Below are 17,300 nucleotides of genomic sequence, written 5' to 3'. Positions count from 1 at the left end.
TCCTCAACTTCCCATTCTCTGGGCTATTTCTTTCTGTCCATTTGACCCATTCCTATGTCCCAGGGGCCTTGTTCTCCTCATCTCCCCTTTCCAGCTCCCCACTCTTAGTCACTTTCCCCTTAGACTGGCAATCTCTTCTCTTGTGACCCCCAAATTAGAGGCTGCTTTCAGTTATCCCTGGCACAAGATATGTTATTCTGTAATAAATACCATTCATGCCTGTCTTTTTCCTTGCAGGGTGTAGGGAGGGACAGAGGGAAGGCAGTCTTAGTGGAAAAAAGCACCTCCAAAGGAGATTAAAGGGTCCAGGCAGGAGGGGTCTGAGAAAGGGTTCAGTTCAGATCTCCATTGCCTTCTTATTTAACTTTTTTAAAAATAGATTTTATCTGCTGTTATGATACGTGGTTGGGGTGTTTATAAAGCAGATGGGCTGTAGGGGGAATGATGAAAGTCAGACGTCATCCCATAACCCCCCCACTTTTAGCTGTATCCCTGTTGTTGTCTTGTTCCCCTTTTCCTGCCTCCTCAGTTTCGTCAGGAAGGCAGAGAAAGGGCTCCTGGGCCTGACTTCGAGCCTCGATGTTTCATGCTTGACTGACAGTTGACTATGTCTTACATTTTGTAACACCCACTGCCTCTAGTACAGTGTTACTCCCATTCACAGACAGTAGTTGCTCTATGAATAACATTGATTAATTTGAGGTTGGTGCTTCTCCTTTGTTCTTAAATAGGACCGTGACCCTGGGAAGGAGATGTCATGACTTGCAAGTTAATTGGATTTAAGTGAGGAAGGGCTGGGCAAAGTCATTAGCCTCCCTCTCTCTTCTGGAGCCATCTGGAACTAGTGGCAAGACATACATCAGGACAACTGGAGATGGCTCTGATGCAGTGGGAGATTTTGGCCTTTTTAAGCTAAGGTCTTTCCCAGGTCTCCGTGTGTGAGACAAAGTGATTAAAGTAAAAATGAGGCAAAGAATGGCCTCTTTTACCTAGTCAAACAAAATAAAATCAGTCTGGGAGGGGAAGATCCTCAGGGTTTCTGACCAAAACAGAAACAATTGTGATTTACACTTATTCTGAGCCATCAGAATCCAAACAATGACCGAGTGAGACTTGGGCTGCGATCTATTGTTGGCCAATCAGTGAGAGCCAGAGTTATTTGGGTGTAAGGCATGGTCCATAAAAAAGAAATCTAGCCTATAAACTCCAAGATATCTTGCTAGGTTTCAGCAATCAACATTTATATTCCTTTGGGCAGAGCACTGCAGGTAAGGGTATGATTCCCTATGTAGACAGAGGGAGAGGAAGGAACGGAAGGAAGGAAGGAAAGAAGGAAGGAAGAAGGTAGGAAAGAAGGAAGGAAGCAAGGAAGGAAGAAAAGAAAACAGGCAGGCACTGAGTTGCCCAACTGGAACTGGCCAGTTGGATCCCTAGTGAGGCAGTTACTACTACTCACAGGTTGTTGCTTATCCTCCATTCTGCAAGAGGACCATGACATCAGGAAGGTGATGTCATGACTTGCAAATGAATTGGATTTAAAGTGAGGGAGGGCTGTGATTAATTTATTGTTGCAGGGAATCACCCTTATCATTTTTTCCTGCTACCCACATCTTATCACCTGTCCAGCTAGCTGTGGGCGGTACAGTGAACATGAGCCATTGAAATACTTTGAGAACATCAGAAAGAAGACTTTTGGGAGTCATTTCAGTTCAATTCAAGAAAAAAATTTATCAAGTGCTCACTATGTGCAAGAGGTTATGCTAGGCACTGGGCATAAAAAGAAACAAAACAAAAACCAGAGAGAGTTTCAAGGAGATGACACTCTACTCTGAGTGGGAAGAGTGCACTAGTATTTGAGGTGATCAAAACAATGGCTTTATTGAGGACTTGCCACCTGAGCTGAGATCTGAAGAAAGCTGAGGGTTCAAAGAGGCGAGAGTGAAGAGGAATGTCTTCTTGGAATGCTAGACAGCCTGTGGAATAGCAGGAAAACAGAAAATGGAAGGATAAATTTGAGGAACAATAGGAGGTCCATTTAGTGAAAGGGAGAAATATTAAATAAATTTAGAAAAGTAGGAGGGAAATTGTGGAAGCCTAAAGTGTCAGGATATCCTCATGAGGAACCAGTATTTCATTCTAGAAGCAATAGTGAGCCTCTGAAAATTTTTGACCAAGAGAATGTCATTTTCAAAACCTGTGCTTTAGGAAGACTGTTTTGGCAACCATGAGGAAATAGATTAGAGTAAAAATCATGGCAGTAGGGATATTGCCATAGCATGAGTGAGAAGTGATAAGAGCTTGAACTAGAAAGGTAGAGAGAAGAGGACAAGAAATGTTAGGGTGGTAGAACTGATCATTCTTGGCACCTGATTGGGTGAAGGGATGGCTAGTCAAGAATGACTCAAAAGTTACAAACATAGGTGACTAGAAGGGTGGTAGTATCCTCATTAGAAACAGAAAGAAATGTAGGAGGGACAAGTTAAATGGATGAAATGAGTTCTAATTTGGAAATATTAAGATGGAGATGCTTATGGATTATAGGAGGCAGAGATTTCAAACAGGAAGGAGGGAGGACACTAACAACATGGGAAGGGGGGAATCAGGAAAGACCTCTTACAAAGGAGATGGTGCCTGAGATGTACTTTGAAGGAAGCTAGGAATTCTCCTTGGCAGAAGTGAGGATGGTGAACATTCTAGACATGGAAAGACAACATATGCAAAGACATAAAAGTGGGAGATAGAATACCATGTTTAGGAGAACAGCAGTTAGTCCAATTTGACTAGAATGTAGAATGCATGAAGGATAGTAATGTACAAGACTAGAAAGATGAGTTGGGGCCACATGGTAAATGTCTTTAAATACTGGATCAAGGAGATTATGTTTTATCCCAGAGACAGTGGAGATTTTGAGCAGGGAAGTGTTATATAGTCAGACCTGTGCTATAAGAATTCAATTTGGCACTGTGGAGGATGGATTGGAAAGGGGAGAGACATGAGTCAGGGAGACTAATTAGGAAGCTAAATAGTCCAGAGAAGAGTAGAGGAGAACCTGAATTAGAGGCAGGTAGGGGTAGACTTGGATGGACCTGCAGACAAGAAGGCCTGAATTCAAATCTTGTCTCAGACATTACTAGCTGTGTGAACTTGGGTAAATTACTTAACCTCTGCCTGCCTGATAGGATCTACTTTCCAGAGTTAGTGTGAGGATAAAATGAGATAAAATTTTGTAAAGTACTTTGCAAACCTTAAAATGCTACATTAATGCTAAACTAATCTCCTCTTCCTTCTCCTCCACATCATCATCATCATCATCATCATCATCATCATCATCATCATCATCATCGTCATCATCATCATTAGCCAGCTAGCTAGGATTCTGCCTTTGTGATTGTAGAGAAGGGAGTGAATATGAGAAATACTTGAGAAGCAGAATCATCAGATCTTATCAACTCTGAATATGTGGAGCAAAGAGAGTGAAAAGTCAGAGATGACTAGAATATTTCAAACTTTGATGACTGGAAAAATGGTGGTGTCCTTGACAGAGATAAGAAAGTTAGGAAAAGGGGTGGATTTTGATGAGAAGATTTGTTCTGTTTGATGATGAGATACATTCAGTTGGAGATGCCCATAGGGCAGTAAAGTGACCAGTAGGCAGTTGGTGATGTGGGATCAGAGTTCTGGAGAGAGATGATCTTATGCGATCACTGAAAGAGTGTAAGGAGAAGAGAAAAAAAAAGAGTGTAGGTAGAGTCTTGGGGGATAAAGTCACACAAAGAGTAATAGGAAGATGATCTAGGAAAGGAAACTGAGAAGGAGGAGCCAGACAGGTAGGAAGAGAATCAGGAGAGAGTAATGCCATGAAAATCCTGGGAGGGATGCCTAGGAGGATGGAGGAGTCAACAGGGACAAAAGCTGAAGAGAGCTGAGAAGTGATAAGGATTGAAAAAAGGCCATTGCATTTAACAGGAGAATGTTGGTAATCTTGGAGAGAACTGCTTTAAAATGATAGAAAGCTCAAAGAGTAAGTCCTTAGGGGAGATAGGAGGGATGGGATCAAGGATGTAAGTAGAGAGGCGCCACTTTTCCTAAGAGATTTAATGCAAGCTTTTCCAGTCTAGCACCCCATCTGTGGCCCCAGCTCAGAGCTGAATCCATGCTCGCTGTTTGACCTCAATTCAGAGCCAAGTCTTTGTAATAGGCAGAAAGAGTAGCTCCTTGCAGGGTGCCTGTACCAGAGCCATAATTGAATCTAGTTGGCACCTCCCTGGGAGTGTGACATTTCCAACTGGCAGCTTGGTACCTGTAGTCTCTTATCTTTACTTTCAGTCAACCAGCGAGCTGAGATCAGGTAACCCACATGGGCAGAAAGAATGACATTGTCTCTGTCCTTCTTTCTTCTCAGAGCAGAGCAGATGGAACTAGGGGAGGGAATACTATTGATAATACTTTAAGGACCTCTGAACCCTTCTGGGCCTTAATAGATGGTTCCCTTGCACTGTGAGTATCTATTACCTCATGGCCATTCCTCTGGCAATGCATGTGATGCTCTGCATTTGGAATCAGAAGATTTACGTTCAAATCGTGACTCTGCTCTGTAAGATCTATGTGACTTTGGGCAAATGATTTCACTTCTTAGCTTTATTTTCCTCACCTATAAAATGGGAGGAATGGACTAGATGATCTCCCAGGTCCCCTCCAGTTCCAAATCTTATTCTATAATTTGAAAGCATGAAAAAACCATTTAAGTGATTATTATGTGCCAAGCACTGTGCTAAATGCTGGGGATACAAATATGTAAAAAAATTAGACAGTCCTTTTTGTTGAGGAGCTCATTCTTTAATGAGTTCATCTGCAAGGCAGATGGGAAAGCCAGATGTTCTAAGAGTCAACAGCTGGGTAGATGGCAAAGCCCGAGGGTTCTTAGCTATACAATCATCGCAGATGATGGTGCTTAGGTTTCTAGAGGACATGGCACCAGAGCAGGCAGTGGGGCCAAGTGGGTTTTAGGGAGACATGACTGAGCATTTGGTAGGGCTTAATAATTGTGCATCTCACTTGAAGGCTTGTAGTTAGTTATACCCAGCTCATTCAAGTGGCAATGCATAATTATGTCATTCTCTCGTGTGGGGCCATATGGGGTTGAGGTAGAGCTGGGAAGGGAAAGGCAAAGGCAGAAGGGAAGCATATCCCTAATATCAGTCTGTCATTGGATTTGCCCTTTGCAGTCAGTAGAATTGACCAGAGCTAGATCCACTTGACCAAGACTTCCAGACAGAACTCAAAGATACATCCATGCCATGCTGAAGCATTGGAGATGGCATGGTATAGTGATAGACTGTTGGACTTGGAGTTAAGAAGAGCAGCATTCAAATCCTGACTCTTGCTGTGGGACTATGGGCAATTCACTTAGCCTCTCTAGGCTTCTGTTTGCTTATCCATAAAATGGGCATGTTAATGCTTGCCTCATTGGGTTGTTGTGAAGCTTAAATGAAATAACGTACATAGAGTGCTTGGAAAATCTTAAAGCACTTATATGAATGTTAGTTACTGCCATTTTTGTATTAGTGGAGGGCACTTCTTACCTTTCATTGGTGCTTTTGTTTTGTAACTATTAGAGTCTCAGGTACAACTGACTTCTCTTTTTTATGAGGTTAATTATCTGGTGCCTCAATTATTTCAATGTTCTACTTCTCAGCTTGCTCACAGTCATCTTGTTTATTCCATTTTGGAGGATAAAGTAAATGTAGATGGGGAAACTCCTAGAACCATAGAATGTTAGAGCAGAAAAGGAGCTTAGAGATGACCTAGCACAGTTCCCTCATTTCATAGATGAGGGAAAAGAACTTTTGGGGAGTAAAGTAACTTACTCAAAGTGACCCAGATGTCCAGACTTCCATCATCGTGCCTTTCCCATAACATCCGATTGCTTCAAATCAATCCTTTTTGCTCTTTGGAAGCAGTTCTAGTGACAGGTTTGATGAATAAAAGAGTAAAGCTGTTGTTAAAAAGATGAATTTTTACATCACCCTAGAATTAAGTCTTAGAGAATGAGATTGACTTGCTCAAGGAAAATAAACAGGATTTCCTTGTTCAAAAAATGCAAGTTGCTTCACCTCAGGGCAACGTGAATCTTTGAAGGATTTTTCTTTCTTCCAGATAACTTTTCCTGAATCTAATTTTATTGTGCAGTCATTTAGTCATGTCCAACTCTTTGTGACCCTGTGAACTATTGCATACCAATATTATCCATGGGTTTTTTTTTGTTTTTTTTTTTGGCAAAGATACTGGAGTTCTCCTTCTCCAGTGAATTAAGGCAAACTTAAGTGACTTGCCCAGAGTCACACAGCTAGTAAGTGTCTGAGGCTGGATTTGAACTCAGTTCTTTCTGACTCCAAGCCTAATGCTTGAGCCATCTAGCTGTGTCCTAGGCAAACAGAATTTAAGTGACTGACTCTGGGCCCAGTACTCTGTTCACTGAGTCATCTATCTGCTTCTAATCTAGTAGGTCACCGTATTTGGTGTCTGGAAACCTGCACTGCAATCTTGGCTCTACCACATCAAAGTCCTTTGACTGTTCTGGGGCTCTGTTTCTTCATTTGTAAAATGGAGATAATAATACTTGTTCTAACTGCTTCACGAGGCATTGTGAAGCTCAAACGAAATAATGTACATAAAGTGTCTTGTAAATATCAGCACTAATAATACTAAAAATGGTGTATTACTGTTAGATGTCCCTCCCCTCCTCTGCCCCCTCAACTCAAAGGCTATCCCTTGAAGTTTCACAGGAGGATCTCTACCCCTGCCCCAGGCGACTACCAGGTGGCAAGGTTTTTGTTTCAGAAACCAGTATCCTCTGATGGAAGTGGGGAGACTTGTGTATAAGTTTGAGGGGGGGAAGGGAAGCCCAGAACAGTTTGCTCCATGGTTTCCTAATCCCCTGTTCTGACCACTGTTCTAGCAGGCACGTCATCACAGGCAGCTGTGCAGAAGGTTGACAGCTTGCCAAGGACACAGTGAGGGGGCCCCTTGTCGCAAGGCTGGACCTGAGCCTTGAACTCTGAACTTTGGTTCTTCTTCTGGGTCTCTTATTCCCTAACAACTTGTCTTATCTTAGATCCTTACATGTGTGGGGAACTATACCAGCATGACTTTTCTTCAATCTTTCCTGCCCCGGGAGTTGCTTCTAGACAGGCAATGTTCAGACTATTTCAGAAGGTAATCAGAAATCTCCCTGGTATCTTCTAGGAAACCCTCATGCTGAACTTTTAGACCTGGGGAGGGAATGACAATATATTGAGTCTCTGGAAACTCTGCCTAAGATTCTGATATCAATGCCAGAGACCTATGGTCAAGCTTGTTTACCTGAGTCAAGAGGGCTATCCTGGGGAGGAGCCTTAGAATTGATGGAAAGGTTTTTAGAAGGTAAAAGTATTTCAAAGTGTCACAAAAAAGCATGCAATCTGTCTTTGACATTTCTAAGGCTACTTATCCTTAAACTTCCCTTGCTCCACTTTTTAAACCTTTAGCATCAGATTCGGTTTTGGGGAGTCTCAAGTTTATCTCAGTTTAACTGTGGCCAAGATTTCTTTTTCATTCATTCCTACCTTTTTCTTCTTTGCCATTCAAAATCAATCCAAAGATCCCTTTTCTTATCCCATTCCATGTTGAAATCTTTCCCTAGTTATTGTACCTTATTCAGTGTTCCTTTTCCTTTCTATAGCCTCCAACCCCCTACCTATGCAGAAATCATACCTTTTTTGGTTCTAGCCCCTTTTCAGTCCTGACTTCTTGCCCATCTGTAACTCCAATCTTTGATCTTTCTCTTCCCTAGCAGCAGCTTCTGGCCCTGAGAACCCCGCATGAACCAATGAAGGACCTTCAGGGTGAGCAGAAGGCACAATAGATTAGAGCCATGATCATCTCACTACATTCTCTGGCTCTTTTGTAGTTCATTTCTACAGGGCTAAGAATAAAGTAGAATACCCAGGAGTACCTATTGATGCTACCTATCAGGTGTTACAGTGGTACAAAAAGAAAGGTTGGGTAGAACCCAACAAATTTTTTAAAAAGTCAACCCAGGAAGGTTTAAGGGTCATTTTGCTGGGTATTGGGGAGAGAATAGGGGAGCAAGCCTGTGGGTGCTGGTTAACATTACATAGTGGAGCAAAAAGCAAAGATTGGGCAGCTTTGATGTGGGAAAAGGGATAAGAAGTAGGACTCAATCACTGGTGAGTAGAAAGGAGTAGATATACTTGGGGAACTTTACTGTGATCCAGGACCTGGGCATGTCAAGGTCAGAATAAGGGGCAGGGTCTGGGATGATTTTAATATGCTCTATGATCAAATGATATGCTTCAGTCATTTGAGTTAACGTTTGGGTGTTTTTTTGTAATAGGGTAATAGTCCTGGGCTGTCATGGTGTAAGGAAACATTCAGGTTAAGAACTGAAATCCTCTGAAGTCAGGAAATGCCTGGGGGAGGGTCCATGTAGCAGCAGGACCCCAGTCTCCTGCAAGGCTGTAGGACTGCTTAGTCTTGTTTTTCAGGACCCACACACTCTTGGGGATGTTTTTCTAGCTGTTAAAGCTGAATCATAACACGCACAGGCTGTACCAGCCAGCTGAGATAATAACAGTAACAATAATACCCAGTGTTTATCTAGAGGACTATTCCTGTCTCCCCTCCCCTCCATCCCCACCCCCTTTACATTCAAAGAGTAAAACCCTTTACGTTCAAAATCTTGTCCACTTCCTTGATTCTCTCTGAGGATTATTCCCCTTTGTCTTCAGATGGGGATACGGAATGGAAGTTGGGTGGGTGCCATTAATACATTGGTGATGCTGCAGTTAACTGGGAAGTAAGAAAGGGTGGTGTAATAGGACATAGTACTTGGAGTCTGACATCTGGGCTTGAATCCTCCATCTGCCACTTTCTGGCTATGTGACTGAGTAAATCACCTTAACTTCTCCCAGCCCCAGTTTCCTCATCTGTAAAATGGGGATAATAATAGTACCTACCTCACAGGGCTGCTGTGAAGCTCAAAGATGTCTACATCTATGTATATGTATATATATGTATATATATATATATGTATACACATATATACATATACATATATATACACACATTATATATATAATATATATGTAAAACAAAGCTTAAAACACTATATAGATGTTAATGGTGATAGTGATTGGTTTCCTCCTCTGTAAGAAGGATAATAGCATTCTCATAAACACTTGTTGTGAAGAAACTTTAAATGCTACATAAATATGAGGTTATTTTTGAAGCAATTTCCCAAGAGTTTCTGCCTCAAACCCTTCCCAGTTGATCAGGTATGCCCCTGTGAGACAAAATGTGGATAAGGTACAACATTTTCCCAGGAACCAGAATTTAGGGGGGATGGGTACAATGATCTCAATTTCTTCCAGTTCTAATATTCTTTAAAAAAACTATTGGTATTTTTGTTTTTGTGTTACTTCTATTTCCAAATGTACCCTTCTTCCCTCCCCTCTGCCCTAATAAGTAAGCCATTCTTTGTCACAAAGAATTTTTCTTTTAAAGCAGTTCAGCAAAGTCAATAGATTGAGTCCTACAGTATAATGTTCCACAGGCACAGTTTTCTACCTCTGCAAAGAAGGGAGGGAAGTACATCCAACTCTTATGATTATATGATGACTTACCTCTTTCTGCCTGGAGCTTTCCCCTTATTTCTTCCATAAGACCCTAGATGAAGAGAAACCAGAAATCCTCCAACAACACTAAGGACTATGGACTAGTTTCCTGGGATTTGCTCTGGGACAGATTAATCTTTGTTTTAGAGTATAACCCTAGTCTTCCCCTTCCCCTTTTGCTTCCCCTTCTTCTTCCTCTTCCCCTTCCCTTTCCCCTTCCTTTCCCCTTCCCCTTCCCCCTGCCTGACTCTCCAGGATATTCTCATCATTGTCCCCTACCACTTGCCCTTTCTTTAGGCATTGTCCACATATTGGTTCTGGACAACAGGAGCCAAAGAGCCATCATGAACAGACAGGGTTCTCTGTTCCTCATCTGCCAGTTTCTCATCCTACTAGTACTCTGTTCACAAGCATTAAAGTTCAGCAATATCTCCGCATGCAATTCTGGTGCCACATTTCTCTAGTAGGTGTGGCTTAGCTTTGCTGGCCTTTCATTGCAGGTGTGGATGGATGCAGGCACCCAGATCTTCTTCTCTTACGCCATCTGTCTGGGATGTCTGACAGCCTTGGGCAGCTACAACAAGTACCACAACAATTGCTACAGGTAACGTGGGAAATGAGTCTCTAGACATATTTTGTCTTTTTATTACCCCGTCTCTTCCCATCCCCCTATCAGGAATGAAACAAGATTCCCTCTCTCCCTTAATCTCTGATCCTTCTCTGTTTGACTTCTTCTGTCCTGCTATTATAGTTTAACTTCTGCTAGAGGTATTGCTACCCAGGATTATATTGTAAGCTTCTAGGGGTAGGGACTAGGTGTAACTCGTTCTTGTGCCTCTCACCCTGCCATTTACATAAGTATAATTGATAATGAAAGATAATTTAAAGAATACAACAGCCACAACAACCCTTCTAACTTCTGCATGACGTTAATACTATTATCTACTAATACAAGTAAATAATAGTAACCAGTAACACTAGTCAATACAGACAAAACAAAATATGCCTGCCACTCCAAAATTAAATGAGCAACAGTTTTATTGTAAAAAACAGTTTTATTGGACTCACTCGTGTACGCAGAAAAATAGCTACAAGATTTTGAGTAGTCAAAGACCTATTGAGTAGAATGATAGCTGGTCATCTAAAACCTCAATTCAACGTTCAGTTTATGCCTGTTTGGTGGTTTATAAATTTTTGGTACTAACAAAAATTTTGACTCTAGACCTGTGGTTTCATGGTTTAGGGAAATTCCTTGGTGAGAAAACCCCTTTGCCTACTATAGATCAGCAGCTGTTGAGCAGTTTGTAATTGAGGGTTGTCTGGGGCACTGAGAGATTAAGTGATTTGTCAGGTCAAATGGCCAGTCTATGTCAGAAGCAGGCCTTGAAACAGGGTCTTTTAATTCTGAAGCCCCTCTCTAACCACTGCATTGTACACACAGTAGGAGCTTAATAAGTGATTTTTGAATATAATAGAATTGTTTCTCTAGCAAGGCACTATGCCAAGGAAAATTTGGAAGACTCTACCAACTTACTAAAGTTTCCCATCTTCTTTCAACTTATTCTAGCTGTGTGGTGAAGTAACCCAAGCTCTCTTCAGGGTGAGGTCATCATTAAGATCCAAGAACCCACAGCCCTGGAAGAGCAGCTTAGCCTGCAGCGGTCAGCGGGTGTGGGCTCTTGAACAAAGACTTCAGGTGGGCAGCAAGTTTGGGAGGCAGAGTGGCTTTTGTTGTTCACTCATTTTGATCATGTCTGACTCTTCATGACCCCATTTGGGGTTTTTTGGCTGAGATGCTGGAGTGGTTTGCCATTTCCTTTTCCATCTCATTTTACAGATGAAGAAACTGAAGAAAACAGGGTTAAGTGATTTGTCCAGGGTCACGCAACTAGTGTGTGTCTGAGGTCATATTTTAACTCAGGTCTTTCTGATCCAGGATGGTGCTCTATTCATTGTGACACCCAGTTGCCCTCCAGGGTTGTTAATGGCAGCCGAGTCAGAGTCATTGACTTGGTGGATCATCCACAGAAGATATTTAATGCTGGGACAGTTCTCTGTCCACCCCCAGTACCCACTACACTAGCTCCTAATGGCTCATGAAGCTAATTATTAAATTTTCCCAGTGAACCTCTGAAATTGGCAAATGCTACCAATCAAGCCTTGATTTATTTATTTTTGTTGATTACCTAGACTTAAAGTAATAGAAAAATATTAATAATTTAGATTAAGTTTACAAGTGTCTTGTGTGTATACTTTTTTGGTCAGCTGGCTGTTAAATATTTACCAGCACACCTTTGTACCTTTGCACCATCTTTTACCACTTTACCTATTTGTTAATGCAAATAAGTTTTAATTTTAGTTGAAATAAAATGAATTAAGTATTGTCTAAAAAATCATGTAATCTGCTCCAAACTTAAATTGAAGTGGATTTTGTTCTTCTGTTTTGAATAAGTCATGAGGTAGAAAGTGTGCAGCACTTCAAGTCAAAAGACCAAAAGATCCAAAGACCAAATACTGGCTTTGCTTCTTATGTTACCCAGGTGACCTTGGGCAATTCTTATATCCTTCAATGTACATTTACCAGCAGGGAGCATTAGTATGGAGGTATAACTTTGTGATTTTTACTTAATCAATTTAAAAAGCATTTATTAAGCATCTATTATATACTAGATACTGTGCTAAACACTAGAGATCAAAAGACCAATCTGGTGGAATTGAAATTTAAGATATTTATGAAGCACCTACTATTAAAATCCGTGTCTTTAATATTTCTGCAATTTTGGACAAATCACTTAATCCTCTGGTTTCTTCATCCTTCAAATGATAGAGCTGAACCAGGTGACCTCTGAAATCCCTTCTAGCTCTAAATCTATGGTTGAGCTTGTGTAAGATACTGTAATAGTACCTGAGGATTCAAAACAGTCCTTACCACCAGGGAACTTGTATTCTACTGAGGGGATCCATGCAATCCAAGAAAACTGAGGAAGGAGAGAGCATAGACCACTGAGGAGATCAGGAAAGGGTTCATAGAGGAGAAGACACCTAAGTTTAGCCTTAGGTCACAAAATGCAGGCACTAACATTAAGGGAAGACTGGGGAAGGTAGAAGGTGAGACTTTAACAAGGATTCTGAGAAGCAGAGATCAAGAAAGAATTCGTTCTAGGCCCAGGAAAAGGCTTATGGAGGTAGAACATGTAATATTGAGTTCATGGAAGGGACCTGGGGGTGGTCACAGGGAGATCAGGCTGGAGATCTAGGTTACCAGGCACTGGACTAACTCATTGATAGTACTAGGTCAAGAAGTACAGCCCAAGGAGGTGGGAAATGAAGAAGGAATATCGAGAAGATATATTACACAGAGTACACACCGATATCTGAGCCCCTGAGCAAATCAGTACCAGGCCTTTTCCTGAGGTCCCAGTTCAGTCTAAGTAACATTTATTTAATGTGCACTATAAGCCAGGTATTGTGCTAGGTACCAGAGGATGCAAAGGTCAATAAGATATGACCTCTGCTCTCTAGGAGATTACAGTCCAATGGGGAGATTCTATAGGTACACAATGGGACAATGGAAAGAGCCTTGGATGGATTTTGAGTCAAAGGGCCTCATTTCTGATCTTGACTCTGCTTCTTATCACCTTTGTGACCTTGTGGAAATTATTTCTCCTCTCTGATACTCTCCGATTTTCCTCACCTGTCAGAATAGATCACCTCTAAGGTCCCTTCCAGGTCTAAATTCTATGATCTATTTTCTCACTTTGATGGATCTAAGAAACCATGAATGTGGGCAAACCTTTAACTGGTAAAGATGACAACTCACCTACCTCATTCTTTCTGATTCATTTTGAGTCTTCCATCAATCTTCCCTAGAACATGTCTCATATTCCTGTTTGAGATTTTTAATTTAGGATCTGTGAACTTTTCTGAAAAAAAATTTGATAACCATTTCTCAACACAATTACTTTGTAGTTCTATGTTTTTTTATTTTATACATTTCACGGGCTTCACCAGTTCTAGGATACACAAAAAAGTTCAGAGTCCCTGCTCTAGTTCATCAGCAACTGGTTGGCCACTAGATGATGAATTTTTTTTCCATGTAATACATGATCTGTATAATCTGTATCAAATAGTTATGATTTAAAATGGAATCTAAGCACATGCACTGCATGAAATGCAAAGAGAAAGATTTCTTCTGTTGTGGGAGGTCAGAGAAGAGTTCCTGGAGGAGATGGCACTAGGGGTATTCAATGGATTATTTTTTAAAAAATTGATTCCTTTAATTCAGTTCAACAAATTCTTACTAAGTAGCTAACATGTGTAAGTCTCCACTGATAGTTCCCCCTCCTTCAAATAAACCAAGACTCAAGGCAAGTTCCTGCTCTCTGGGTGATTACAATCTCCTTGATATTTGAATGTGATCAGGTGTTTGAATTTTTCTGGAAGGTGATTGACTGGGCTTGTCCTCCCTCTGTTTCTTCCCTTCCCCCAGGGACTGCATCTCACTGTGCTTCCTGAACAGTGGCACCAGTTTTGTGGCTGGTTTTGCTATCTTCTCCATTCTGGGCTTCATGTCACAGGAGCAGGGAGTGCCCATATCTGAGGTGGCTGAGTCAGGTGAGTGGCACTGTCCTGGTTGTGGCAGAGGAAATGCCTGAGCACTGAAGTGGGGCTAGTCCTGACCCCAGCACTGAACTTGGCTCTTTCCAGCTGGGATTTTCCTGTGGAAGTCTCAACACTGCCAGATTGGAGATGTTCTAATCTAGCCGTCTCTAAGTGGCAAGAAGTTAAGCAATATTAGTCTGAGGTTTAGGGAGACTAAAGGGCAGCCTGGAGGGTGTGCAGTCAACAAATATATATTAAGTGCCTACTATGTGCCAAGCACTGTGCTGGGAATATAAAAAGACCTCGCTCTCCACAAAAAGTGCAAAACAATAGTTTCTGCTCCCCAGAAACTTTGAGACTAAGAAAGGACACAAAATCCAAACAACTATGTACAAACAAGATGCAGAAAGGATAAATGGGAGATTTTCTCAGTGAGGAGGCACTAACTTAAAGGAAGACTGGGAAAGGCAGAAGGTAGGACTTTAGCAAAGACTTGACTGAAGCCAGGGAAGTCAGAAGGCATAGAGTAGGAGGGAGACAATTCCAGGCATGGAGGAAGGCCACTGAAAATGCCTACTTTTGAGATCTGGGCTGTCAGGTGCAAGGTATAAGCAAGGTAGGAAGGGGCCAGCTTATGGTGGAGGTTTTAATAGCCAAACAGGATTTGGTATTTGGTCCTGGAGGTGATAGGGCATCCCTGGAGTTGGAGGGCATGGAATTATTGGACCTGTGTTTTAGGAGGATCAATTTGATAGTGGAATGGACTGGGCTGAAGTGGGAAGAGCTTCCAGGCAGAAAGAACAACCAGTATGCTACTGCAATAATCCTGGAATGAGATGATGAGGGCCTGCCTCAGGGTGGTGGCAGTGACAGAGGAGAGAAGGGGGTATGTTGGAGAGATGTGAAGGTAGAAATGATAGGACTTAGCCACTGTCTGCATGTGTGAGGGTGAGATTGAGGAGTCCAGATTGCAAGCCTGGGTGACTGGGAGAATGGTGTTGCTCTTGACAGTAATAGTTTGGAAGAGGGGAGGATTTGGGAGAAAGATAATGAGTTCAGTTTTGGATATGCCATGAGATATCCAGTTGGAGATGTACAATAGTCAGTAGAGATGTGAGATCTGGAGGTCGGAAGAGGGGTTAAGACTGGACAAACAGATTCGAGAATCATGTGTAGAGATGATGTGCAGATGGGGCTATCTTACACACACATAGAATGCTAAGGCCATATGGTGTAGTAGAAAGAGCAGTAGCCTGCAAGTCAGAAGATCTGGGTTCTAGTACTAATCTTGCCATGGACAGCTATTGTGTTGTCGCAGCTCTAGGTGTTTCATTTCTCTGGGTCTCAGTTTTCCTTTCCTGTCAAATGAAGGGGGTTTGATTAAAACGATAATTGCTTTTAAAAATCCTTTAAAAAATCTCTGTGATTCTCTGTTCTCTATCTAGTACCTCAGCGCTAGGAGCAGAAACTGGGGAAATGTGTGAGGCATTTAGGGTTAGCATCTTAGGATCTCAGAATTGGAGTTGGAGGGGTTTGCAGAGACCAGAGAGTCCACTCCCTTCATTTGACAGACTGGAAAACTGAGGCCAAGAGAAGTTGTGTATTATAAAAGGTCACACCTGTGGCAGAATCATAATTCAAATCCAGGGCTTCTGTTCCAAATCAGACTCTTTTTCTCTTTAAGCCACCTGCCTCCTTCTCTGGGATGGTACAGATTTGGAGGGGGCCCATATTCAGATATGCTGATTTCAAATGGGAAATTTTTTGGAGTTGAGCATCCCCTGTCCTTTCTCTTCTCCTGGCCCTCACCCAGGACTAGACTCTTTTGTTTTTTGATATAGGTCCTGGACTGGCATTCATCGCATACCCCAGGGCTGTGGTGATGCTACCCTTCTCTCCTCTTTGGGCATGCTGTTTCTTCCTCATGGTTGTGCTGCTTGGGCTGGATAGCCAGGTATAGTTCATTACCTCCCACCTGAAGACTGAAAGATGTGTGTGTGTGTGTGTGTGTGTGTGTGTGTGTGTGTGTGTGTGTGTGTGTGAGAGAGAGAGAGAGAGAGAGAGAGAGAGAGAGAGAGAGAGAGAGAGAGAGAGAGAGAGAGAGAGAGAGAGAGAGAAAGAGAGAGAGAATATGTGGGTAAATGGATTGGGTGGGTGGAGGGAAGTAAAGGGGAGAAGGAAGGGCATGGGAGGAGAGGACTTTCTGCAGAAACTCTAATTGGAGAATGGAGGAGAGAATGACAGGGGTGCAGTGTCTCTCTCTTGATCTTAGGGCTTGAGACTGGGACTTAATGAAGCTCAAGGTCAGTCCATGTGAAGAGGACTCTGGGAATCCTGCTTGAGGAGTAGGGAGAGAAGTTGGCTAACCCTTGGAAGTGAGTGGGCTGATGAAGCTTATCTTAGGAGTGGTCCTCCTCTCTCATTCTTTTGCCCAACGGTCTAGTTTGTATGTGTGGAGAGCTTGGTGACAGCCTTGGTGGACATGTACCCCAACAAACTTCGAAAGAAGAACCGACGGGAAACCCTTATCCTGGTGATTTCTGTCCTCTCCTACCTCATTGGGCTGATCATGCTCACTGAGGTAAGAAGCCAGTGGAGCTACAGGGTGGCATGCACTAGGTCAGACCCAGAGTCACCAAACAGATGGGGCAAATTCTGAAAGTGTTGGGTCTTTCCAGCATGGGGTACCATTGCTTCCTTTTCTTTCTCTTGGAGAAATGCATGGTAAAGATTCTACCATAGACCATCACAGTAGTCCAAAAAATGTAGTGAAAGGGGATGACTTGGGTGATCCTGGAAGAAAGGGGGTTGAATGTCAGACCTGGCAAGAAATCTGTCTAGAGAGAGCTTACCTCACTGGTCCTGGAGATGGAGGACTTCAGAGCTGGGTCTACTTGTCAAATCACACCCACTTTACCCAAATCAAGCTTCAAGGGAAGCAAGGACTGTTTTATTCTATGTGATGATCTAAAGAAGTAGGAAATAGATGTGTCTTGGCACCCCTTAATTGAGGACCTCTAAGGT

At 42.3% G+C, this 17,300-nt stretch overlaps 1 protein-coding gene across 2 annotated transcripts in view; it reads left to right on the top strand.

The window, feature by feature from the left end:
* The window catches only part of SLC6A13 (solute carrier family 6 member 13), a 67,981-nt gene that overhangs the window by 43,467 nt on the left and 7,214 nt on the right, over positions 1–17,300 (top strand). For both annotated transcript variants that reach the window (XM_072654080.1, XM_072654081.1), the window contains exons 8-11: positions 10,175–10,278; positions 14,164–14,288; positions 16,118–16,230; positions 16,720–16,857. In XM_072654080.1, the coding sequence (XP_072510181.1) occupies positions 10,175–10,278; positions 14,164–14,288; positions 16,118–16,230; positions 16,720–16,857 (480 nt within the window). The remainder of the gene's footprint in view (positions 1–10,174; positions 10,279–14,163; positions 14,289–16,117; positions 16,231–16,719; positions 16,858–17,300) is intronic.

This window comes from Notamacropus eugenii, chromosome 3 (assembly GCF_028372415.1).
Source record: "Notamacropus eugenii isolate mMacEug1 chromosome 3, mMacEug1.pri_v2, whole genome shotgun sequence".
Classification (NCBI taxonomy): Eukaryota; Metazoa; Chordata; class Mammalia; order Diprotodontia; family Macropodidae; genus Notamacropus; species Notamacropus eugenii.
The sequence above is the reverse complement of the archived record's forward strand: the minus strand, read 5'-3'. Positions and strand labels throughout refer to the sequence as shown.